The 26,056-nt window shown below is 35.5% G+C and overlaps 2 protein-coding genes across 3 annotated transcripts; both read left to right on the top strand.

The window, feature by feature from the left end:
- The first annotated feature begins 9,214 nt into the window (after positions 1-9,214).
- Positions 9,215-13,546, top strand: LOC145822769 (uncharacterized). Its single transcript, XM_082920754.1, has 4 exons — positions 9,215-9,265; positions 9,413-9,533; positions 11,832-12,284; positions 13,533-13,546. The coding sequence occupies exons 1-4, from the start codon at positions 9,215-9,217 to the stop codon at positions 13,544-13,546; spliced, it is 639 nt and encodes a 212-aa protein (XP_082776880.1).
- Positions 13,547-20,107: 6,561 nt separating this feature from the next.
- LOC114309509 (BTB/POZ domain-containing protein At5g03250) lies at positions 20,108-26,033 on the top strand. Of its 2 annotated transcripts, XM_028255239.2 has the most exons (5): positions 20,173-20,568; positions 22,592-22,661; positions 22,733-22,793; positions 23,552-24,739; positions 25,136-26,033. In XM_028255239.2, exons 1-5 carry the CDS (start codon positions 20,541-20,543, stop codon positions 25,679-25,681), a joined length of 1,893 nt encoding a protein of 630 aa, XP_028111040.2. In that variant the 5' UTR covers positions 20,173-20,540; the 3' UTR covers positions 25,682-26,033. The 2 variants fall into 2 exon arrangements, with proteins under 2 accessions (XP_028111041.2, XP_028111040.2); XM_028255240.2 differs by lacking the exon at positions 22,733-22,793 and having other exon boundaries at positions 20,108-20,568.
- Positions 26,034-26,056: the final 23 nt, after the last annotated feature.

Below are 26,056 nucleotides of genomic sequence, written 5' to 3'. Positions count from 1 at the left end.
AGATTTGTATCTGTTTAATTTAAATTGAACAAGTACTGTACTTGTTTAATTCAAACCAAACAGCCACCACTCCACCTATATAAATAAATAGTCCCTCACTTGGATTTTCACTCCAATTTTTGTTCTTCTTTGCTGCCATTCATCTCTGCATTTTGCTGCATTAATTACATTAACTTTCTGTGAGAAAGAGTGTATACACAAAGTGTGTTCGTTGTGCAAACAATTTGAAGTGTTGTTATTGTTTGCTGTTGATCATTTTATCCTGGGAAATAGACGTCCACAATTTGAAAGCACCGTGGAGAGGACGAATTTGTCTTAATGACACAGTGTTAAACACTGGACTTGATCAAAAAATTTGTTCAAGAAATTAATTTGGTAAGTAATTAATTTATTTTCTGTTTTATTATTTTTCTGTTTCAAATTTTCATTTTGTTTTTGTAACAAAATAAAAATCTGTTTTATTTATTTTATTTTATATTCTAGTTTGATTTTTGTAATCAAACAATCTCTCTTCTTTCCTTTATTTCTTCTATATTTCGTTGTTGTTAAGTATACAAACAGAATTTATTTTTTAAATACATTGAAGATTGTCCAACAAATTGTTTGTCATTAACTCTCCATTTTTGTAGTTCTTTATCTCAGAAGTATTCCACATTTTTTGTCAATTTTTACCTAGGAGTTGTTTATTGCTTATTCTTTTCTTTCTTTTTTTAAATTTAATATTTATTTATTTTTGATAATTTGTGTTAGACTGTTTAGTGCATATAGGAGATTCTGTGGGTTTGGTTTCTTTGTTTTATCTCCTCTATCAGCATCAGCATCAGCATCGGTGTTGATTGGTCTTCAAAGACACTATTACTATTATGATGTCTATTGTTATCAATTTGCTTTCTTTACTATTAGGATGTCCATTGGTTTTACTTTTTGAATTGAATTTTGTATTTCAATTTGAACCTACAACCTTCAAAGAGCAACAAAATGATGGAAGGTTCAAACAATTCGAGTGAGGAAGTTCAAGAATCGAGGAGTGGTGAAGTTGAAGAACATAAGCAGGGGATATGTTTTACCTCAAAACATGAAGTGTATGCATTTTATGCAGAATATGCGACGCACCTTGGATTCGCTATACCTTATAGAACACAAAATTTTGGTAATGATAGGGAACTAAAATACTTTGGAATTGAATGTACTCGGGCGAGGATGAGAAGAAAAAGATCAGAAGTGAACCCTCTAGAACCATCTTTGTCATCCAAAAATGATAGTAAAGCAAAAGTACGAGGGAATCTACAAAAGGATGAAACATTTAAGTTGACAACCGTTGTGCTTGAGCATACTCACGACTTGGTTCCTACCGACTCATGACATTTTGCAATGAATAAGAGAATTCTAACTCCTGTGAAGAGAAGATTAGAAATAAACAACGAGGCAAGGATATGGGTGGCTAGGAATTTTCATTCTATGGTTGTTGAAACGGGGGGATATGAGGCATTAACATTTGACGAACAAGATACAAGGAATCACATTAAGAAGGCTAGAAGATTGAGACTTGGAGTAGGAGATGCCAAATCAGTTGCACTTTATTTTCATAGGATGCAACAACAAAATTCGAACTTCTATTTTGCAATGGACTTTGATGGAGAAAGACGCTTGCGAAACTTATTTTAGGCTGATGTAAGAAGTAGGGCGACTTATAAAGCATTTGGGGATTTTGTCATATTTGACACAACCTATCTCACAAACAAATATGACATGTCGTTTGCTCCATTTGTAGGTGTTAATCACTATGGACAGTCAATTTTGTTTGGTTGTGGGTTGTTATGTAATAAGAACACTAAGACATTTGTATTGTTATCCATAGCTTGGTTAAGTGGCATGTCAGACACTCCTCTGAATGCTATAATAACTACCAATGCAAAGCTATGGAAAATGACATAGAAATTGTCTTCTCATAGGTTCGACATCGTTGGTGCTTATGGCATATAATGAAAAAAATTACGAAAAAATTGAGAGGATATTTGCAATATGAATCCATAAAGTTTGCTTTGCAAAATGTGGTTTATGATTCTATCACAACAAATTATTTTGATGAAGAATGACAAGTAATGATTGCGAAGTTCAGTCTACATGATAGCGAGTGGTTATGGGTGCTATACGGTGAATGACATAGGTGGATTCCTGCCTATGTGATAGACATTTTTTGGACTGGCATGTCAACTACACAACGAAGTGAGAGCATAAATGCATTTTTTTGATGAATATGTAAACTCCAAGACTGCTTTAAAGCAATTTGTTGAGCAGTATGACAACACCTTGAGAAATAAAGTGGAGAAAAAGACCAAAACAGATTTTAAATCTCAAAACAAATTGTATGACTTCTTAACGATGTATGCTTTTGAGAAGCAATTTCATGTAGCCTACACAAATGCAAAATTTAAAGAGGTTCAAGCAGAAATTAAACAATGATTGTGCTGTCGTGCAACTCTTGTCAAAGAGGAAGGATCAATTTGTACTTATCATGTCAAAGAGGCTGTTCTAGTTGGTGAACAGATGAATAAAGTGGAATTTATTGTGTACTATAAGTCAATTGAATGTGATATCCAATGTATGTGTCGGAGGTTTGAGTTTAGGGGCATTATGTGTGCCCATTCACTTAGTGTGCTCCTTAAGAGGTGCATTTATGAGGTTCCAGATAAATACATTGTGCCGAGATTGAGAAAATATTTGGAAAGAGGGTACACATGCATTCCAACCACATACACTACATATGGGGCTATTCTCAATGCAAAGGTGCATGATAACTATCACAAGACATTGGATGAAATTATAGAAATTGCTTCTAACGATGATAGTAAACACAAAGTCATTCAACTTACTTTGATAGAAATCAAGGATAAAGTGAGACAGGTTGCTGCGGGTTATGCGAGTAATGTGTCACCTTCTACTAGTACTATCCCACCTTCTAATACTTCTCTTAAAACTCAGATTGGTCACAGTTCTACAAATGCAAGCATGACTCGCAAGATACTTAGTCGTATGGTTACTCGCTGAAAAGCCTCCCATGTACCAAACGAAAGGTTAGCAAAGTGGATGAAATAGTGAATCGATTGAAGGGAAAGAATAAAAAGGCTACAAAAATACAGGTAAATTTTTAATTTTCTTTGATATGTAAATTTCAGAATTTTCTTTACTGAAATCATTCACCAATGTGTGTTTCTGTAGGGTAGTAAGTTGAATTTTGCTTGTATGGATGGCATACAAGTGAGTATGCATGAACCGGTATGTGTTTGAAAGTAGACTTCATATTTTTGTATGGTATTTATTTTAATATTTGAAAGTATTAATGAAATTGTGTTACTATGATCATAAGGCGCCGCAAGCTCACCCTTACTATTTTCCTTCTACTGATGACATGAACCCGAGTATGTATGAACCGGCATGTCTTTAAGAAAAGACTTTATATTTTTTTGTTGTTTTTATGTTTGTAAGGTGCCGCAAGCTCAACCATACTATTTTTCTTGTATGGATGGCAGACAAGAGAGTATGTATGTACCGGTATGTATTAAAGATATGACATGAAATTTTTTTGCTTTTTGTGATTTACAGATATGTTTGTGATTGAAATTTCCAATATTATTTGCTTTCTCATTGAATCGTCAAGAAGTATCCCAATGCAAATGGTGGACAATATTGGAAGTATATCTTTTAGTCGTCCAAGGATGGTGAACAACATAAGCAGTCAAAGTTCGACAATTGCTTCAAAATTTGTTGACTTGAATATAAATGACCCATTTTATTTTTAGTTTCGTAGTAGTAATTTTATAACTTTGGTTTGTAAACTTTGGATACTTTCGTTTGTAAATGAAGAAATGTCATGATTAGACACATTTTATGGTTTATGGACAAGTGACATATTGTATTAATCTGGCCCAACTCAAAATTCTATTGCTTTGTTATGAGGATGGTTCGATATAGGGATGATACAAATGACATCATTATGAATGTCTATGCGTGTCTGATGGTTCAATAGATGGAGACTTGGTTCAATATATGGATGATACAACTAACATTATTATGAATCTTTATTACTTTGTTATTAGGATGATTCACATTTCTGTTGCTTTCTCTATGGTTTATTAAACTAGCCATGGAAGACCCAAAAGACAGCTTTAGACTCGGCCATGGGTTATTTGACGCGACTGTGGGTTATTTGGCCCGGTCGTGGGTTTTGTTCGTCCCTTCAAACTGCACTAGCCATACAGCACCCAGAAGGCAGCTTTTAGACCCAGTCATAGGTTATTTGGCCCGACCGTGGGTTTTGGGTCCCGATCGGGTTTTATTGGCGATTGGTAGTAGATTTGGACTCTTCGACGAGAGCGAAAAATCAACTACAACAGTAGTAGGAAAAGCTATAATGAGTACTTCTATATTTTGTTCAATAAATCATATTACCATGAATCAGTATCCTAAAAACACACACATTCAGCAGCAATACACACAATCCATAAAGACACCCATATTCGTCAACCATTCTACAAAACCATATGTGTATGAGTGCCTCTATTTACACACCATATTTCATCTCAAGACACACTAGTACTTAATTCACACTTTTAATAATTTAATAAATAATAAATTTGTTCAATGCACACCACAATGTTCCATTTTTACCCTTAATCACACACCCCACCATCGCCGCCACCGTCATCTATAACCCAGCTCCGTCACCGGCGGTGGTGTAGGGCCTCTCTTTTTCAAACCACCATTGCGATCTGCTCTTCAGCCTCCTCCACTTCAGATCTAGGGTTTCAAAGGGTAGAGATTTAGGGTTTCAGAGGTGAAGGAAAAAAGAAGAAGAAGGGAAAGAATGGTGGGGGAAAGGTATCAGGAGAAGGGGTTGGAGACGGAAGTTGACGAGAGAGGTGCTACAAGGGTGGCGCAGAGGGATGGAGAGGATGACACAAAGCTGGTGGGGTTGCATCATCATCACCGACGCCGGCTAGGGTTTGCAGTGGCACCATAGATCTTCCATCCCTTCTCCATCGCCACTAAAACCCCTTTTCACAAAAGCATGAGAGAGAGAGAGAGAGAAAAAGAGAGAGAGAACGAGCGAGCATGAGAAAGAAAGAGAAAGATGTACAATTTACTAGAAGGAAAGATCACAAAATCTAAATTGTGGGGGAGTGCCTGTGGCTGTGGGAGGATGTGGGAGAGGGGTTGACGACGGCAGGAGGTGGGGAAGTCATTGATGGCGGCGGCAGAGGGAGGAGGAGCTGCTGGTTAGGGTTTCAGAGGAGAAGGAAAAGAGAGAAAGTAGAAGAAGATATTTTGGTAATTCTTTTTATGGACATAATAGTAATTAAAAAAATGGTGTGGGATGAGTAAATTAGTGGTGTGTAAACAGAGGCTGTGACACCCGAATGTTTTAAATTTAACATTACGATAAAATAAATAAATAATAGTAATAATACTAATAATAATAATAATAATAAAATACATATATATATATATATATACATATAGTGATAATAATAATAATAAATAAATGATAATAAATAAATGCATAATTTAGGAAATTGGAAATTTTATGGTTAAAGAAATACGTTATGAAACACTACACATTAAATATTTTAATAAGTGGTAAGCGGTGATTTATAGTAGGATAGTGAGATTTTTAGACGTGAACCTAACTTATTATTATCTTAGGAGTCATCTTGAAGTACCAAAGAAGGTAATAACTCTTAATTTAAAAAATGGTCAAATGGTCAACAAGTCCACGGTCAAAAAAATATATATATAAAAATAAAATAAAATCAAGATTATAAATGAGGGGATAAGGGTGGACCGCGTCAATGTCAGTAGTTTATTACCCAAGACTGTTTGTCCTATAAATAGAGGAGATTTGCGTGTTAAGACGACGGAAAACAAGTAATTAGAGAGTAGAAAGGAGAACGACGAGTGAAATTTTGAGTGGTGGTGGAAAGAAAGGATAAAGGAATGAATTTAAGGTAAGTTATATTATATCTTGAGTTACCAAAACGTATTTTACGTATGTTTTAACTTACCAAAATCTGTTTTACACAAGTTACGTTTTTAATAAAAGTTATGTTTTACAAAGGTTTCAGTTACGTGAATTATTTTATGAACCCTATTTGCTTAAAAGGAAACCCATGGATATGTTTGTTTTACTTTTAAAGAATATTTGGCTATGACCTTATATGAAAATATGTTTTGTAAGTATCACCACGGGAGTTCCATGCCTTGGGGGACTTAAATAACCATTGGCTTAGTGATTGACCACTTTGTGGTCCAGTGTTTGTCGTGGATCCATTAACCAGTGTAGTGCTTGTCACTTAGTGATGTACTGTGGTTATAGTGATTATTTCAGTTTCTGGCACTTAATTAATTTGTGTATTCAACTCAACTCAATTTATAATGTTTCAGCTTAAATAAATATCCATGGCCATTTTGTGCCCCTCATAGTATAATATTTCTTCACTCTGCTATGTGCTTATAGCTGTTACCCCTTTCAGGTGACGAGGTTTAGCGGGACCAAGATGGAAAATGAATCACTATGTTATTTATTTATTTTTTTTGATTTCTATCTTTTATTATTAAACTCTTGTAATACAGTGAAGCTCAAATGACTATGTTTTATTTCCTTTTAAATAAACAATTGGTACCCAGTTATTTATTTTAATTTATTTAATTCATCTGCTTGCGCTGTGACTACAGAATTATCCGAATTATTTTATTTTTATCTTGTTATGATGCCATGCCTTTGGGTACCGGGTTTAGGTTGTGACAAAAGTGGTATCAGAGCAATGGTTTTAAAAAAAATAATAAATAAAAAAAAATGAATAAATAATATATATATATGTAGTACAAGTTTTTTAAAATTTTTACGCAAAAAAAAAAAAAATGTATTAAACGTGCATTATTATGTTATATGTCTAACGTATATAATATGTCTAGGCTAAGTTTTCTTGTGTTGTAGGACATGGCGAACCTATTGGAGCTATTCTGGTACAAGCCCTCAGAAGCTCATCTCCTCTCGAACCAATTAGAGGGCTGGGGTGACTCAGAGAGTCTTGTCAGGCAAGCCCATCCAACACTTGACCATCTCATGGAAAGATCCGTTTACTTACAGGCTGACCCCGATGAGGACTTATTATTCTGGAGACTTAGCCGAGGTAGCACTCGTGAAAGGTACATAGGACCAACCCACGTTGTTAGTCTTGCTCCGGACATAGAACCACCACATTTTCTGGTCGCACCTCTACCCGTAGGCTTTGCAGAGAGGAGGGGACCTGCATATCCTAGTAGCCACCTCCGCACCACGACACCACCTCCCCAACACATTGTTTATATCCCAGCTGTGGACTTTACCAACGGTGCATCATACCTGGAGACACCGATACGGATTACTGGACGGGAATTCTAGGGTTATGATCACGGTACTCCTGTTTACATGGTTCAGGTAGTATGGAGCTGCTTCGGAGTTGAGCTTAGTGGGTGGGAGTTTGAGTCCATCATGCAAAGTGAGTTTCCAGGGTTGTTTCATGGACCAGTTTCCCAAAGCCAGTTCTCCTGGTGGCCTAATGGACCAGTCTAGATGTCTGACTAGAAGACCCTTTTTGTGAGCTGACCATGAGTAGTCTAATCTTTTTTGTATTAGTAGGATTAGACATTAATCTGTGACTACCAGACTAACATTCTATGTATGGTAACAATGATGTATATGTGGTAATATTAACATGGTAGTAACACTAATATGAAAGTGGTGATATTTATAGCAAAACTAGTACGGTATATGTGAATGTGGTAATAATAGAACGAATATGTTATACATGACGTTGTATCAAAATTGTTTTAATGTGATGTCACGCTTATATTATTTTGCCTTGTAGTAATGGCCAACGAAGGAAATGAAAATGGATCATCAGTCAGTGGTACCAACCCGATGGAACAGATCATGGAAAGGGCAGTCACCAACTTTTTACAGGCCTTGCAAAGCAACATAACCAATGGGACATTAGAAAGACGAGAATAATCGACTACGATTAAACAATTTCAAGATCTGAAACCCACTACGTTTATCGGCAGTCCAAACCCACTAGTAGCAGAGGCTTGGGTCAGGGACATGGAGAAAATCTTCCGTGCACTACCTTGCACAGAAAGACAGAAGGTGACTTTTGCCATCTTCACCTTCAAGGACGATGCACAAGAATGGTGGCTCCTTACCCTGGAAAAGGAAAATATTGTGACTTGGGTGAGATTTTTAGAAGTATTCTATGAAAAGTACTTTCCAGATTCACTATGGGAACAACAGGCGTCAGAATTCATACATCTAAGGCAAGGAACCATAACAGTGGCCGAATATGAAAGTAAGTTTATACAACTGGCCCGGTTCGTAACATATGTCATTCCCACCGAAGCTCGAAAAGCCAGGAAATTTGAAGCAGGGTTGGATCCTGAAATTAAGGATAGGCTGGAGGTTCTGAAACTACCAACCTATGCAGCAATGGTAGATCGAGCATACATTGTGGAAAAAGGAATTAAAGCCTTGCGATCTGGGGAGCCAAGTCAGAGGAAGAGATTTTGGGAAAGAGATAACAGAAGGCCCGGTGTCGCACCTCCCAAAAGAATAAATGCAAGCACAACCAGTTCAACCGGTCTAAGCAATCAAAGCCCTGTAAACCCTAAAGGAGGCACCACTCCAGCTTGCTCTACCTGTGAACGGATTCATTGGGGACCATGCCGTCAAGATACGAGAGCATGCTTTAGATGTGGCCAAGTTGGCTATTTACTGAGAAATTGTCCAAAGCTCGTCCGCCCCTTTGAACCAGTCCGAAGACCCGCAGTACCTGAAGGAGCGAGAAATGATCAAAAACGCTAAGGAAGAGCTTTTGCCCTGGTGCTTGGAAACCCAGAAGTTACTGAAAATGTTGTGACAGGTACACTCTCTGTTTGTGGTCACTTAGCCCATGTTCTCTTTGACTCTAGTTCAACTCATTCTTTTGTTACACCACACTTTGCTACCAAGTTGACATCAACACCCGAACCCTTAGGATACATACTATCTGTGTCTTTTCCCTCTGGAAATTCCGCCTTTAGTACTGATGTATACAAATCTTACACTGTAACCTTAAAAGGTGAAACCTTACACGTAGACTTGATACCCCTTGGCATTAGTACCTTTGATGTAATTTTAGAAATGGATTGGTTAGCTGCTAATCGTGCCTCTATCGATTGTAAAGCCAAAAAGGTATTCCTCAGGTCACCAAACCAACTCGAGCTTATCTTCGAAGGAACTGGAGCCTCTTCCCCTCCCTGTATTATATCCTTCATAACAGCCCAACGACTACTAAGAAAGGGTTGTTGTGGTTGTATCTGCTATGTGATTAATACTCAGCAAGAGACCTCCACACTTGATGTGATCCCCGTAGTTCGAGAATTTCCGGATGTGTTTCCTGAAGACCTGCCTGGCACCCTAATTGATCGGGAAATCGAGTTCACCATTGAAACCCAACCTGGTACATAACCAATCTCAAGGACCCCTTACCGCATGTCCATGGTAGAATTGAAAGAACTAAAAACTCAACTCCAAGAACTACTGAATAAAGGCTTCATCCGACCAAGTACCTCACCATAGAGAGCTCCGGTACTGTTCGTAAAGAAAAAGGATGGTACAATGAGATTATGTATCGACTATCGAGAGCTAAATAAAGTCACCACAAAAAATCGGTACCCCCTGCCACGAATTGACGACTTGTTTGATCAACTGCAAGGCGCCCAAGTGTTCTAAAAAATTGACTTGTGTTCTGGTTACCATCAACTAAAAGTCAAAACGGAAAGCATCGAAAAGACTGCCTTCAGAACCCGTTATGGGCACTACGAGTTCCTCGTCATGCCATTTGGCGTCACCAATGCTCCAGTGGCCTTTATGGACCTCATGAATCGAGTGTTCAAACCCTATCTTGACGAGTTCGTCATTGTTTTCATTGACGACATTCTCATATACTCTAAATCGCCAAAAGATCATGAACACCACTTGCGAAAAGTTCTACAGACATTACGTGATCATAAACTTTATGCCAAGTTGAAGAAATGTGAATTTTGGATCACTAGTGTACACTTCCTCGGTCACGTCATTAACAAAGATGGCATTTCAGTTGATCCCCAAAAGGTTGCAGCAATTGTGGATTGGCCATGACCTACTAACGTATCAGAGATTCAAAGCTTCTTGGGCCTAGCAGGCTATTACCGACGCTTTGTGCAAGATTTCTCGAAGATAGCTTCACCATTGACCCAGCTAACTCAAAAGAACACACCCTTTGAATGGACGAACAAGCAGGAACGTTGCTTCCAAGAATTGAAGGACAGACTCGTGACGGCTCCAATACTAGCACTCCCTGAGGAAGCAGAAGGGTTTATAATTTACAACGATGCCTCATACAATGGTTTGGGATGCGTTCTTATGCAAAACGGGAAGGTCATTGCTTATGCCTTTCGCCAACTTAAGACTCACGAAAGGAACTATCCAACTCATGATCTAGAATTGGCTGCGGTGATCTTTGCCCTCAAAATCTGGCGTCATTATCTCTACGGAGTAGCCTGCGAAATCTACACCGATCACAAAAGTCTCAAATATCTGTTTACACAAAAGGAATTGAATATGAGGCAACGACGATGGCTAGAATTTATGAAGGACTACGATATAGAGATCCATCATCATCGCGGTAAAGCTAATGTAGTGGCAGACGCACTAAGCCGAAAAACGACCAAAAGTCTGGCATGTACCCTAGTTCCCCGCAAGATCCATGGATTGCTCGCCAACATAATCATGGAACCCGAGTTGATGAAAGAAATTAGAGTCCGCCAATGTGAAGATAAACTTTTGAAGAAAAAGTACGAGGAGCAAGGAAACACGCCTGATCCTGACTTTACAATAAGCAATGGGATGCTAAAATTTTGAAATCGAATTTGTGTACCCGACCTCCTAGAACTCAAGAAAAAGATATAGGTAGAGGCTTATAGCTCGAAGGTTGCGATCCATCCTGGAAATGCGAAGATGTATCACGATCTGCGGGAACACTTCTGGTGGACAGGAATGAAGAAAGACATAGCAAACTATGTCTCTAAATGCCTGTGTTGTCAACAAGTTAAAGCAGAGCATCAGAAACATGTAGGTATGTTGCAGCCACTCCCTATTCCCGAACGGAAATGGGAGCATATTACCATGGATTTCGTGGTCGGACTACCGCAATCAGTCTCGAAGAATGATGCAATATGGGTTATCATAGATCGATTGACAAAGTTGGCGCATTTTCTACCAATCAGAATCATGTACTCCCTCTCTAAGTTCGCTACTTTCTACATTAAGGAAATCATTCGCTTGCATGGCACCCCAGTTTCAATCATATCCGATAGGGACCCCCGTTTCGTGTCTCATTTCTGGAACAAATTACAATAAGCTTTGGGAACCACCCTAAGGTTTTGCACGGCTTATCACTCGTAAACTGATGGACAATCTGAAAGGACGATCCAGACTTTGAAAGATATGCTACGTTTGTGCGTACTAAACCTCAAAGGTAACTGGGATGATCACCTACCTTTAGTGGAGTTCGCGTATAATAATAGCTACCACGCAAGTATTGGAATGGCACCGTACGAGGCACTGTATGGAAGAAGATGTCGATCACCTCTGTGTTGAACGGAAGTCGGGGACAGGAAATTATTAGGCCCCGAGATCGTGCAAGTAACGAGTGATAAAATTCAACTTATCCAACAACAAATTCGCATTGCCCAGAGCCGCTAAAAAAGCTATGCAGATACACGAACACGAGACTTAGAATTTCAAATACGTGATCATGTGTTCCTCAAAATCTCACCGACAAGAGGGGTTATCCGATTTGGAAAGCGAGGGAAGTTAAGACCACGATACATCGGCCCATTCGAGATACTCGAAAAGATTGGTCCTGTAGCATACCGTCTTGCGCTTCCACCCGAACTATCTAATGTCTATAATGTGTTTCATGTTTCGATGCTTCGTCGATATCTTCGAGATCCAGAGCATGTTGTCAATTATGAGAACCTAGAAGTTCAAGAAGATCTCTCCTACGAAGAGCAACCTGTACAGATTCTCGATCGTCGTGATCAGATCCTCCGAAATAAAACTATACCCCTTGTAAAGGTCTTATGGAGGAATTATCGTGTTGAAGAAGCAACGTGGGAAACTGAAAGCCAAATGCGAGCTAAATACCCACACCTTTTCGAAAACCAAGGTACGTCAAGTTTGAGGACAAACTTCTTTTAAGGAGAGGAGAAATGTGACACCCGAATGCTTTAAATTTAACATTACGATAAAATAAATAAATAATAGTAATAATACTACTAATAATAATAATAATAAAAAAAAGTATATATATATACATATAGTGATAATAATAATAATAAATAAATGCATAATTTAGGAAATTAGAAATTTTATGGTTAAAGAAATACGTTATGAAACACTACACATTAAATATTTTAATAAGTGGTAAGTGTTGATTTATAGTAGGGTAGTGAGATTTTTAGACGTGAACCTAACTTATTATTATCTTAGGAGTCATCTTGAAGTACCAAAGAAGGTAATAACTCTTAATTTAAAAAATGGTCAAATGGTCAACAAGTCCACGGTCAAAAAAAAAATATATAAAAAAATAAATAAAATCAAGATTATAAATGAGGGGATAAGGGTGGACCACGTCAATGTCAGTAGCTTATTACCCAAGACTGTTTGTCCTATAAATAGAGGAGATTTGCGTGTTAAGGCGACGGAAAACAAGTAATTAGAGAGTAGAAAGGAGAACGACGAGTGAAATTTTGAGTGGTGGTGGAAAGAAAGGATAAAGGAATTAATTTAAGGTGAGTTATATTATACCTTGAGTTACCAAAACGTTTTTTACGTATGTTTTAACTTACCAAAATCTATTTTACACAAGTTACGTTTTTAATAAAAGTTATGTTTTACAAAGGTTTCAGTTACGTGAATTATTTTATGAACCCTATTTGCTTAAAAGGAAACCCATGGATATGTTTGTTTTACTTTTAAAGAATATTTGGCTACGACCTTATACGAAAATATGTTTTGTAAGTACCACCACGGGAGTCCCATGCCTTGGGGGACTTAAATAACCATTGGCTTAGTGATTGACCACTTTGTGGTCCAGTGTTTGTCGTGGATCTATTAACCAGTGTAGTGCTTGTCACTTAGTGATGTACCGTGGTTATAGTGATTATTTCAGTTTCTGGCACTTACTTAATTTGTGTATTCAACTCAACTCAATTTATAATGTTTCAGCTTAAATAAATATCCATGGCCATTTTGTGCCCCTCATAGTATAATATTTCTTCACTCTGCTATGTGCTTATAGCTGTTACCCCTTTCAGGTGACGAGGTTTAGCGGAACCAAGAAGAAAAATGAATCACTATGTTATTTTTATTTTTTTTGATTTCTATATTTTATTATTAAACTCTTGTAATACAGTGAAGCTCAAATGACTATGTTTTATTTCCTTTTAAATAAACAGTTGGTACCCAGTTATTTATTTTAATTTATCTAATTTATCTGCTTGCACTGTGACTACAGAATTATCCGAATTATTTTATTTTTATCTTGTTACGATGCCATGCCTTTGGGTACCGGGTTTGGGTCGTGACAGAGGCACCCTATGTGCATTTCAAAACCAAATGTATAAGTTTACAATATTCACTTTAACATTAAACAAATTAACACCATTAGCATGCTAAAACCAGTACACACTATGCTTGTCATTGAATGCAAATTCATAACTCCTTTGTTTACCTCAAGCCGCTCCAATCTTTGCTCCAATTTGTCCAAAGCTTCATTGTTTCTTTCAGAATCATTCCTCTCCTCGTCTTCATTCTTCCTATGAATAGGATTAGACCTCTATTGGATATTTGATGCATTGCCATGTTGGCTAGCAGGCGCCCACCATGTAAAGTAATCGCACATGCTATTTGCACACTTGAAGTAAAGCCTCCCTGGATTTTTCTGTGAGTCTGATATCTTAACGACTGTTTTTTTGCCACATTTTGCAACTTCAATTTTCGAAAAGGCGACCATCGTTACTTGAACTAGTGGAGGTGTAAGCCATTGACATGTTACTTCTAATAGTAGCATTTTATCAAATAATTAGTACATTATTCAACAAAAAAAATACAATGTCTCCATTAATAATGTCAAATGGCCCATAGAATGAAAAAGAAACCAAGAAAATAGAAACTAGAGGACTCTAATGGTTAGTCATAAGCATTTCACAGAGCCGTAAGTCATAAGTTCCCCAGTTTGAATCTGTTTAAGGGTTAGTAAGACAAGGTCAGGGAAGTAGCGTACTTGCTCTTTGTATCTTCCATTACATGAAGATGGTATATGGTTTTGCTAGTGAAGTTTACTGTTGGAACTATGATAGCGTGAAAATTTGGTATTATTATTCAAAATCACAAAGAATTTCATTGAGGCATTTTATTATACACTTGTAATGTAAAATGTAAGTCTAGAGAGAATTACACATGCTTTCAATTCTCACACATGCTTTCAATTCATCATTTCAACAAGTTGATTTTTCAAAATCATAATACATTTCAGCAAGTCTATTTTCATAATCACACAGCTTAAATGGAGAGGATTTAAAAAAAAATGAAAAAAAAAACAAAATAATCACTAAGCTAACATGGGGCTAAATGGAAAGGATTTATAATAAAAAAAAATTTAAAAAGAAGAAAACAAAAAGTTGGCCTTTTTTTGGTTGTCAATAGAGGAGATTTAGGGATCTAGGGCTTGGGTAAACAAAGCAACGCGTCAATGCCAAAAAGGAACACTAGAATCCCTCCACCGCCACCGATGAGTTGGCTAACATGGCTGGATGTTGCTAGACCGAATCCCAATTTTTGGGTTTGAATAGAGTAGAGAGAGAGAAAGAGAGAGGGAATCCCAGTTTTTGGGTTTGAATAGAGTAGAGAGTGAGAGTAGTTTTTGGGTTTGAATAGAGTAGAGAGAGAAAGAGAGATGAGAGTAGAAAAATGAGACAACACACACGTTTTCAAATTCGAGCCATTCGCGCCTCTATCTCTCGAGGCACCAAGTATTTCTCTTTCAAAATTATTTGCTACTTCATTAGAGATGTAATTAGGAGTTGATGAAATAAGGGTAGTAGCAAAACTCTTTTTTTATTTGTTTCAATCATTTACCTATTTTCATTAAGGTCCCGTTCGCCATAAACTTTTTTAACTTGACTTTTAGCTTTTTGGTTATTTTAGTCTAGTTAAAAACATTATATTGAGGATAAATTTTCGTCTTTTTTTTTTTTTTGGTAGTTGATTTGATGGTTGTGAGAAAAAGTAAAATGATTATGGTTGTAAATGACATTTTGTCTTATTAGTTAAATTAGTCTATTTTGTCTTTTTATTGGCTAATTTAGCCCCAACTTATATACCAAACAGAGCCTAAGTAAAGCAAACAAAAAAAAGATATTTTACTTATTAAACTTAACGGAAAAAGTTATTTTAAGTATAATGACTAAAATACTATTTATCATCAATTTTACTTAATAAAAATAATTAAATAATTTAAATTAAAATAAATCAAAAAATTACGATAATTTTTTGTGTTTAGCTTTGTATGATCGAATATAAATCAGTCCATCCCAATCATAATATGTTATTTTAAATTTTGAACTCGGTTTAGGTTTTTATATTAAGCTATTAATCTTTGGCCTATTTTGACAATTGGATTATAAATCAGTTTTTTGACTTTTTTTTAATCACATGATTTCTTTATTTTTTACACGTTTTTTCGAAGAAAAAGTAAAAAATAAAAAGTTAACTTTTAACCTATTTCCTAAAATAAGTTTGTATGCATATTTAAAAATTCTTTTTATACAAATTACTTCTTTGATATCATTATTTATGTGTGTGTGTTTTTTTTTTAAAATAGATAGATTCTTTTAAAAATATATTTATCATGTATGTTTTCAAAAATAAATACAATAAAATAAAAAATTATAATTATCATATCAATTAAATTTTTGTCATAAACAATGTATATATATGTGTCTTATAAAGTGAGTAGTTTGGATAATTGAGAAAGTCTCTCAAATTTTCTTTAAATTTAAATTTGAAAGAAATAAACAAAATATAAAAGAGTCAAAATAAGATAGTAATCACTACATCAAAGAAAAATTAATGGTTGGTTTTGAAATATTACATGATTATACTCTAAGTTAATTATAAATCTTATATCTTCTCATATTTCTTAATCACTTAATAAAAAATTATAAGTCTTAATTAATTTACCAATCACAATACATATATAACGTGACATAGTGGGCTTGTTTGGTTTGTTTTTGAGAGAGTTATTTTTGAAAAAAAATTAGGAGAGTTGTTTTAGAAATTTTTTTGGTTTGTTTGGTTGTATATTTTGAAAGTAGTTTTGGAGTTTGAGAATTTGGGATGATTTGATATTTTATTATAATTAAGTAGATGCGTGTAAGAGAAAAAGTGATTGAGAAGGAGAGAGGAGAGATAAAAAGTGATTGATTGATGTGTAAGAAAGAGAAAGTGATTTTGAATTTTTTTAAAAAAAAATCTCAAACCAAACAAATTTTTAAATTTTTTTTTCTAAGGGTCCGTTTGGGAATGGCTTTTCCGGGCTTTTTTGGTTATTTTAGCCATAAAAAATAAAATAGACTATTTTAACCACAAAAAATAAAACATCATATCCAACCCATAATCATTACATTCTTCTCTCACAAAAAAAGTCAAAAAAATCAAAAAGCCCTTCTCAAACCAAGCTTTTTAACCCAGACTAAAATAACCAAAAAAATCAAAAAATCAAAAAGTCAACTTACTTTCCAAACGAAGGCTAAAACACATCCCTAAAACTCAAACCAAACATACCCAGTATTTTACCTGAATCAATCAATAATTCATCTCCATCTGAATCAACCAATAATTCATCTCCATCTAGATGCTATCCTCGTGAATGCTGCATTAAATCATGCATGAGAGAAACGACAAGTCATTAGATGACAAATCTCGATAATGTAATCCTTCTATAAAGTCAACATTTGATTGAGTCAATAAATTAAATTTTTATTTATACACAAGTTAGATTATTTACATTTTATAAATAGAAAGAAAATCGTCATTTCATAACTAATAATTATAACAAATTTACATTAATAAATTTTATAAACTTCAAAAGATAAACAATAATTTAAAAAAATTTATAATTCCCTAATAGTTATGAGGACTCCTCCCCATATATCTTTCATACTTTTACATATTTTATTTTACACTTTAAATTCATAACGATGATCCAAATAATTTATCTCTTACACTTTATAATAAGAATTATTTGTTTAAAAAATCAACTTCATTGAATATTAATGAATAGATAAACAAATCATATGCCATTTTATAAATCAACTTATAATTTACACTTTGAATTCATATAAATCAACTTATAATATTCAATGAATATTTTACACTTTGAATTCATAACGATGATCCAAATAATTTATCTCTTACACTTTATAGTAAGAATTATTTGTTCAAAAAATCAACTTCATTGAATATTAATGAATATATAAACAAATCATATACCATTTTATAAAATGGACGATTTAAATATAAACTTATAATTACTGTTTATTTTTAAAAAATAAAATATAATTTGTCAATGTGTCTGGTAATAATCCCATAATAAAAATATATATATATATTTTTTAACAACTCATATTTAGGCTTCGTTTAGAAAGAAAGGTTAGGTTGGGTTGGGTTGAGGGCTATTTTATTCACAAAAAGACAAAATAAATTTTTTAGCATAATAAGACAAAACATCACATCCAACCCATAATCATTACATTCTTTCTCTAAAAAAAAATCAAAAAAGTAAAAAAATAATTTCCAAATTAAATTTTTTAACCCTAGAAAAAAATAACCAAAAAATCAAAAAGCTAACTAACTTTCCAAACAAACCCTATTGGATTTATAAGATAAATTATTCGTAATGTGAGTCTAGAAATGGCTTAGAAACTAATTTGAAATAGAAGAGTCACTCTATTTCTACTACATTTTTGGTGGTGTTTGTTTAGGATATTTGGTTTTGGCTAAATAATCAATGAAGACAAAAAAAAAAAAATGCCCTTGTTTGGTTATGGTTTTCAAAAAATAATTTTTAGAAAATTTTATTTTTTTATTTTTTGTATTTTAATGTTCTCAATGAATTTTCAAAATATTTTTAGTACTTTTTTTAATTTTTAGACACACTTAACATAAATACACTTAAAAAGTATAATATTTCTGAAAAAATCTTTAAAAAATACACCAAATACCAAAAAATACAAAAAAAAAAGAAAAGAAAATTCAATATATTTTTTTTGTCTTTTGTGTATTTATCAATTTTTTAAAATATTTTACTATTTAGATACATCTAAATAAGGTGTATCTAAAAAAGTAAAAAAAAAAATGATCTAAAATTTTAAAAATATTCACTAAAAATAAAAAAAATACAAAAATTAAAATACTCAATTTTTAGAAAACTTAATTTAGAAAACTGAAACTAAACACACTGAACATCTATTCAAATTGAAACCAAATACACTTACAATCATCTATTCAACTACAACAAAAATAAAAAATTATCTAAAACACACAACTTTTTCCTCTCATAAAAAAGCCACTAAAATAGCCAATATTCCAAATGAACACTTATTTTAAATTTAAAAACAGTCAAAATAATTTAATTATTATAAATCGTTGATTCATCTCACTCTTAGAAGTGAAAAAAAAAAAAAAACTCCAATACATTTTAATTTTAAATTTTAAACTCTTTTTGCATTATATATATAAAAAATAAATAAAATAGGTTATAATTAGGAGTGTAAAATTAGCCCGTGGCCCATGGGCAGCCTTAAGCCTGTGCTGCGGCCTGAGGTGGGCCCAGCCTGTTTAAGCCCTGGCTCAAGTCCAACTCGAGGCCTTGGGCTAAGGCCTGGGCCATCGTTTTGAAATCTGGTCCGGCCGTCGACCCGCTCAAGGCTCACTCAAAAGCCCGGCTCGAGGCCCGGCTCGTCTGACCTGCACGCAAGGCCTAGTGTTATTTTTAATAGAAAATAATAAAATTTTGATAAAAAAAATAAAAAAAATTTGTTTAGGCCCACCCAAGCCTGAGCCCAAGCTCATGCCTCGATGCCTGGCCATTGGTTCGCCCAAAACCCGAATATCCTTGGGTCTGGTCTTAATTTTTTGGCTAGTAGGGCGGCTGGGCTAAGTCCGATTTTTTGGCTGGAGCTTGCAAGGCTTGACATGGGCCGGGCCGGGCCCGAGCTCGGATGGACCGGGACGGGCCAAAATTACACCCCTAGTTATAATAGGGAAATAACCCATCAGTGGTGGCAGCAAAATTTATTTAGAAAAAGAATAGTATTATATGTATCAATTAGTGTATTAATTAATATATCAATTGATGATATAGTATAATTTAAGATTTTTTATATTTGTAATTTATATAATCAGTGAGGTTAATAGGCAGTGGCTTTGGTCCAGTCCAAGATCAGACCGGACCGTGTTGTTGGGCCCGTGGGGCCCACCACGGGTCCCGTTTTGATAATTCGAACCGTTCAATGTGTAGAACTCGTCGAGTACTATATGCCTGTAAAAAATCACGTTGATCGGATGTTGATAGCTATGTGAACAAAACAGTTTTTTATCAACCGTTAATTGTTTCACCATCTTTTTTTTATACAAAACTGATTTGATTACATAGCTATTGATATCCGATTAACGTGATTTTTTACAAACATGTAGTACTCGACGAGTTCTACACATTGAACGGTTCGGATTATCAAAACGAGCCCAAAAATGGCCCCATGGGCCGAATTGGACAGGTTCAGCCTTGATCTCAACTTGAGACAAGCTGGACTCTTAATAATAATATAATGACTTGGTAAACTAGTTAGTATATTAATTGATACATGTAATATCACAATTAAAAAAAATTATAATTATAATTGTTAATTGTTAATCTTAATTATAATTGTTAATTGTTAATCTTTGTAATATTTCACTCTTATTTATGAATATTTTTCAGAGTGTAATTTCCCTCACTGAATGGTTCAGATTGAGGAAGTCTTGTGGTTGGGTCACAATCATTACTCTTTCCTGTATATCTGAAGAATTTAATTTAAGGATTTCATATTTCAGAGTTCCATTTCATGTAACAGCAGCAACCGGTTCCTCTCCTGGATTCGGGGCCCATATTCTCCCCCAAATCTCTCTCTCTCTCCACTACCCTCATCTTTATACCGCCATTGTCACACCATTCCTTCCATTCATTTCCTTCACAATCCCAACTATATATATGTATATGCATAGCAACATAGATACATTGTGACCCACTATATCACAATCGCAGCACTACTTCAGTGATAATACTGATAAATGGCTCGTGTCAAGTTGGGATCGAAATCAGATGTTTTTCACCTGGATGGCCAAGTCTGGTTAGTCATTCAATTCTTTGGATTTGTAATTTTCTTTGCCATTTCTTGAATTCTAATTTGGCCCATTATTTTTTAATTATTTTTTTTTAACATTTATTTCATGGGTTTTTTTTTTTTTTTTTTTTTTTGGGGGGGGGGGGGGGGGGGGAGGGTGTTCAATTTTTGTAACCCATTGTTGTGGTGGGTTTGCTTGAAATTCATGTGTTCTTCCACTGTTCTACTTCTTAGAGAGTTTGGTTTGTTTAGCATTCATAGAAATAGGTTTGTTTACATTTTCTAGTATTTACCTATGTGTTGATATGAATTGTCTCACTGTATGTTTCCAAATAATTGTAAATTGTACCTGCATTGTGGTTTGTCCATGTGCTTGCTTAAGCACTTTCAGGGACATTGATTTGGAAGGCTTGATACTCTACTTCCATCATATAGTTAACATGATTTCCTTTTCAATTCATCAAACAAGCTGTCATTCAATTTAGTTTAAACCTTGAAGTGAATGACGTTAAAAAAGGATCTGCACATTTCGGTGGTTTAGACACTCAAAAGAATGTTGAGATGTGTTGGTGTGGACTGTGTAGAGGTGTTTATGTGAGCTGGATGGTTTGAAATGGATTCAGAAGGCATGAACCGAGTCCTGGGTATTTGTGTGCAGTTCAACACTTGTGTTACATGACTTTTACAAGGTGGAAGTGTGTAATAATTGGTCCCACTTCCCAAGCTTGGGACAAGATATTGTTCATTATCTTCATTACTAAAGTGTTTCATGTAATGAAATGCATCCCTTTTAACATATTGCATAAAGGTTTTAGACTATGAAAATTTGGCTTTAAATGTCTATAGTATGTATCTAAGTTGTGTCCACACATTGTTACTGCAATTGGATCTCATTGTATTTGTACGTTAAGCTAATGCTATTAGTTTAGTAGAATTGGACACTTCAAATTTTTGACACCAAATTGGTTTTTGAGTACTTGTTTGCCTGCCTTATTCTATCAAACTGGTTACTAAAGACTTCATTACATGGACTATCCGCGCACATGTTGAGTGTTGTTGTATGTTCACATTTTAAATTTGTCCAATCTCAAATCCATTCCTGACATGAGGAAGGAATGGAATAAGGGATGACCTTTCCCATCTATTAGCAGTTGTGCCAAGTAGTCTTCTCCCGACGACAGAGGCAGTCTTCCCCTGACGACAGGGACTTAGGGGGGTAACGTACCTTTTCTCTATTAGTTAAACACTCTTAGTACATGGGGATGGCTTTACAATTAAACTATCCCAATTATATTCATTGCTTTGGCAAAATGAAATTTTTGCCGAGTGTAGCTTGTTGAACAGAAATGGCCTTTGATAGGGCCGTGTGGAGAAGAAGGATTCATGTAGCCGACCCCATTTGATGGGACTTAAGGCTTGGTTTGGTTTGGTAGCTTGTTGAACAAAGTATCTCTCTCAAATTGAAATATTATTTGAGACATTTTCCACTTGTTTTTAAAGTCACCGGAATCATTAGATCATCTGCAATTGTATGTTTGCAAAGTTGATGCTGGTGACTATGTGTTCTTCATGGATTTCAATTGTCAAATGATATGAACAAGTCCACTGCAGAAGATTGCTCTAGACTTCTCATCTGCACATTGAAAAATTATTTAGCACACAATCACAAAACTAGAGTATTAAACTTGGACATGATGTAGGTTTTTTGGCTATGTTATCTATTTGTATTGAAGAAAGTAATGGTCCAAACAAAGAAATGTCGAAAAGGAAAAATATTTGAAAAGAGCTAACCAAGTCTTCAATGTTGAGACTCTTGAATCTCGACCTCCTTCCCTTCTAATATCTCCCATTCATGGGAAGGAAATGTATAAAAGGAACATGATTTAATTGTATATGAAGAAAATTGTTGGGTCTCTTGACTTTATTGGACCACCTGTGACATGATGAGTATAGTATCTATTACTCATCCAGTAAAATATTTTCTAAAGAGATATTCGAATTGTTGGTTGTTGTTGTTGTTCTTTTGCAGGCTCTGCTCCACTGGCCTTCCAAGTGATGCTATTATTGAAGTCGGAGAAACATCCTTTCATCTCCATAAGGTTTATTTCACTTGGTCAACCCCGTTGTTTATTTACTGGATTTATTTTATTTTATAAATTTATGTATGTAGGAATCATGGTTCTACAAAGTTTGCAAGGCATGAAGAATTCCTTACTGCACAAAAATGCGGGGTATATATTCTGCTCTGAGAATCACTGCATGTCTGCCCGCAAAAAAGGAGGTTCAATGCATGCCTGGAGTCTGTACCTAGTCATCAACCATGGCTAGGACATTCTTATTACAAAATCAGAACTTTTCTTTTGGGGGGCTTTCCTAACCAATACTAATTTAATACTAGAAATTCAAAGTAAATAAAATAGAGGGGAAATAAAGAAAAAGAGAAGAAAATCCTTCTTCCAGTCTTTATATCACATCAAAGAGCGTACATATTTTCAACTGTTGTGAATTCAATTTGTTTCTTTTCTTCTTTCAAACTTGCTATTTTTTTTAATTTTTTTTTTGTAAAAATCCAACTGCGGTTTCAGTTGCTGAGGATTTTTATTCTTCTTCATCATTTGTGGCGTAGCTCTGGAATTCCTTAATCAATTATTGAAAACCTCTAGGTTAGCTTTGTTAACAGTACATCAAATTGATTATTATGCTGTGCAGAGGTTTAGGTTAGCTTCCATGTTTTCACAAACTTCAAAAAGTTGGGATGCATAAGAAAGAAATTGCATTATTTACAATAGTTATCCATTTTTTTACATAAATTATGTATTTTTGTTATTATATTTTCAAAAAATTATCATACATCCTATACGTCAACATTGCTTTTCAATGTTCTCTTACACTGCTTTTTGCTTCATGAAACTGTAAAGCTCCATGGGTGCACGTGCATCCATTTATGTGCTCATGCAACTGCTTTTCCCTCTCCTCTTGTGGCTTGCAGTTTCCTTTGCTGTCCAGAAGCAGTGTGTTAGAAAAACTTATTAGAGAATTTTATGACGGGGATGAAAAAAAATATGAGGATAAGAAGTGTGTTTTACAACTTCATGACATACCTGGAGGAGCCAAAACCTTTTTGCTTGTAGCAAAGTTCTGTTATGGTGTTAAAATTGAACTCACTGCATTAAATGTAGTCGGTTTGAGGTGTGCGGCTGAGTATCTTCAAATGAATGAAGACTACGGAGAGAAAAACCTCATTGCACAAACAGAAAGTTTATTCGATGAAGTCTTTGGCAACTGGGCAGACACAATAAATGCTCTTGAAACCTGTGAAGAGGTTCTTCCACATGCAGAAGAGCTTCATATTGTTTCCAGATGTATCGATTCTTTGGCAATAAAAGCTTGTGCAGATCCAAGTTTGTTCAATTGGCCTGTCTCCGGATGCAATTCCATGCCACATCCTGTGCATGAAGATTGGTGGTATGAGGATGTGTCATTCCTTACATTACATCTATTTAAAAGGTTGATTCTTATTATTGGATCAAGAGGCATGAAACCTGATACGATCGCCAGGTCCGTTTTGTTTTATGCAAAGAAGCATCTCCCCTTGATGGGCAGGCAATCAAGCTTTGATAATGGAAATCACGCTGCCTCTGGATCAAATCTCTCTGTTCCATCCAATACAGATCAAAGGACTCTCCTTGAAGAGATAGTGACCTTATTACCTGATGAAAAGGGTATCACACCAACTAAGCTCCTGCTTAGTCTTCTTCGAACATCCATGATCTTAAATGCCAGCCGATCATGTCAAGAGAGTTTAGAAAAGCGGGTCGGAGCCCAGTTGAATGAAGCGGTTCTGGAAGATCTTCTAATTCCAAATATAGGCTACTCAATGGAGACCCTTTACGATGTTGATTGTGTTCAGCGGATCCTCGATCACTTCATGCTGGTGGGCCACGATACAGCTGATTCTACATCAAATGGTGCAGTGGATGAAGGGCAGTTGATGGAAGGCTCGCACTCGCTGACCCCAATGACAATGGTGGCTACTCTGCTAGACAGCTATCTGGCTGAGGTGGCACCTGATGTTAATTTGAAGTTACCTAAGTTTTTCTCGCTCGCTGCAGTGATCCCTGACTATGCCAGACCATTAGATGATGGAATTTACCGCGCTATTGATATATACCTCAAGGTAAAACTAGTCTTTGTTTGCCAGGTTTTCATTGCTTTCATGCCAATTATATAAGATATTATCGAATAGTAATAATGATGTTTTGAAGACATCTGGTCATCCTAATTGATCATAATGTTCTTATCTTTCATTTGGCAACAATATGTTTTCTTGGGACATGCAATATTTGAGTGGGTATTTGCCAATTTTGGGAAAATGATTATTGGACCTCTTTAACTAACTCCCTGTTCCTGCATACCAAGATAATAGAGCAATAACCATATTTCAAACTTCTCCCAGCTTTCTCATGATAAAAAAAAAGGGCATTAGCACTCCAAAATAGCCAGGATATTAGTGTTTTTTAGGTAACACTGCTATATTCCTCTAAAGCTGCTAATGTCTTGGTAAAAACTTCAGGCACATCCATGGCTGACAGACTCTGAAAGGGAACAAATCTGCAGGCTCATGGACTGCCAAAAGCTCTCATTGGAAGCCAGCACCCACGCAGCCCAAAACGAGCGCCTACCCCTCCGAGTCATCGTCCAAGTTCTCTTTTTTGAACAGCTTCGGCTCCGCACATCCGTTGCTGGTTGGTTCTTTGTTTCTGACAATCTTGAGAACTCACAAAATCAGAGTGGGAACATTTCGCTCCCTAGAAATGACCATTCTGCCCAAGAAGGATGTGGAGAAGATGGCGCTATTGCTGTTGATGACGTGAGAGAGCGGGTTTTTGAGCTTGAAAAGGAGTGCTCGAGTATGAAACAAGAGATCGAAAAGCTTGTGAAGACGAAGGGGAGTTGGAACAGCTTCTGCAGAAGGTTTGGTATTAATAGAAAGTTGAAGTCTGGTGAAGAGAAAGAAAAAGCTTCATCAAAGCCTTGCAATGTGAAAGTGTCACCACCATCAACAAAATCACTTCAGAATGGAAATCAAAATCTTGGCAAGGATGAATTGGGTGATTGAATTTTGGAAACACCAAGCAAAGCAAAGAAATTTTGGTTCATTCTCTCTTAGAAATGACAATTTTCTCTTGTTTCCCTTTGCCTCCGCATCGCCCGCCCTCCTCACATGGGTTTTTCGTGCACTGATAAAGAAGCAGGATGGGTTTTCCTTCTCCCGCCCGTTCTACCCGTCTTGATTATATTTAATAAATCTCTCTGAAAAAACTAGCTAGTGGCAACTTGGATGTTTTTGATTACCTGATGCTGTGAATATATTTATTTACACATTATTAGATTGTAGTTGAGCGCTCTGTGTTTGTGTTCTCCTATGATGCTTCGATATTTTTAGCTGTCAATCTCAGTTCTCTTATCAAGTTACATGTTGTCATTTGCAGAA

The sequence above is a fragment of the Camellia sinensis genome, chromosome 1 (genome assembly GCF_055761805.1).
Source record: "Camellia sinensis isolate YWXY chromosome 1, ASM5576180v1, whole genome shotgun sequence".
NCBI lineage: Eukaryota > Viridiplantae > Streptophyta > Magnoliopsida > Ericales > Theaceae > Camellia > Camellia sinensis.
Note: the sequence above shows the minus strand (reverse complement) of the source record. Positions and strands in the feature narration are given on the sequence as shown.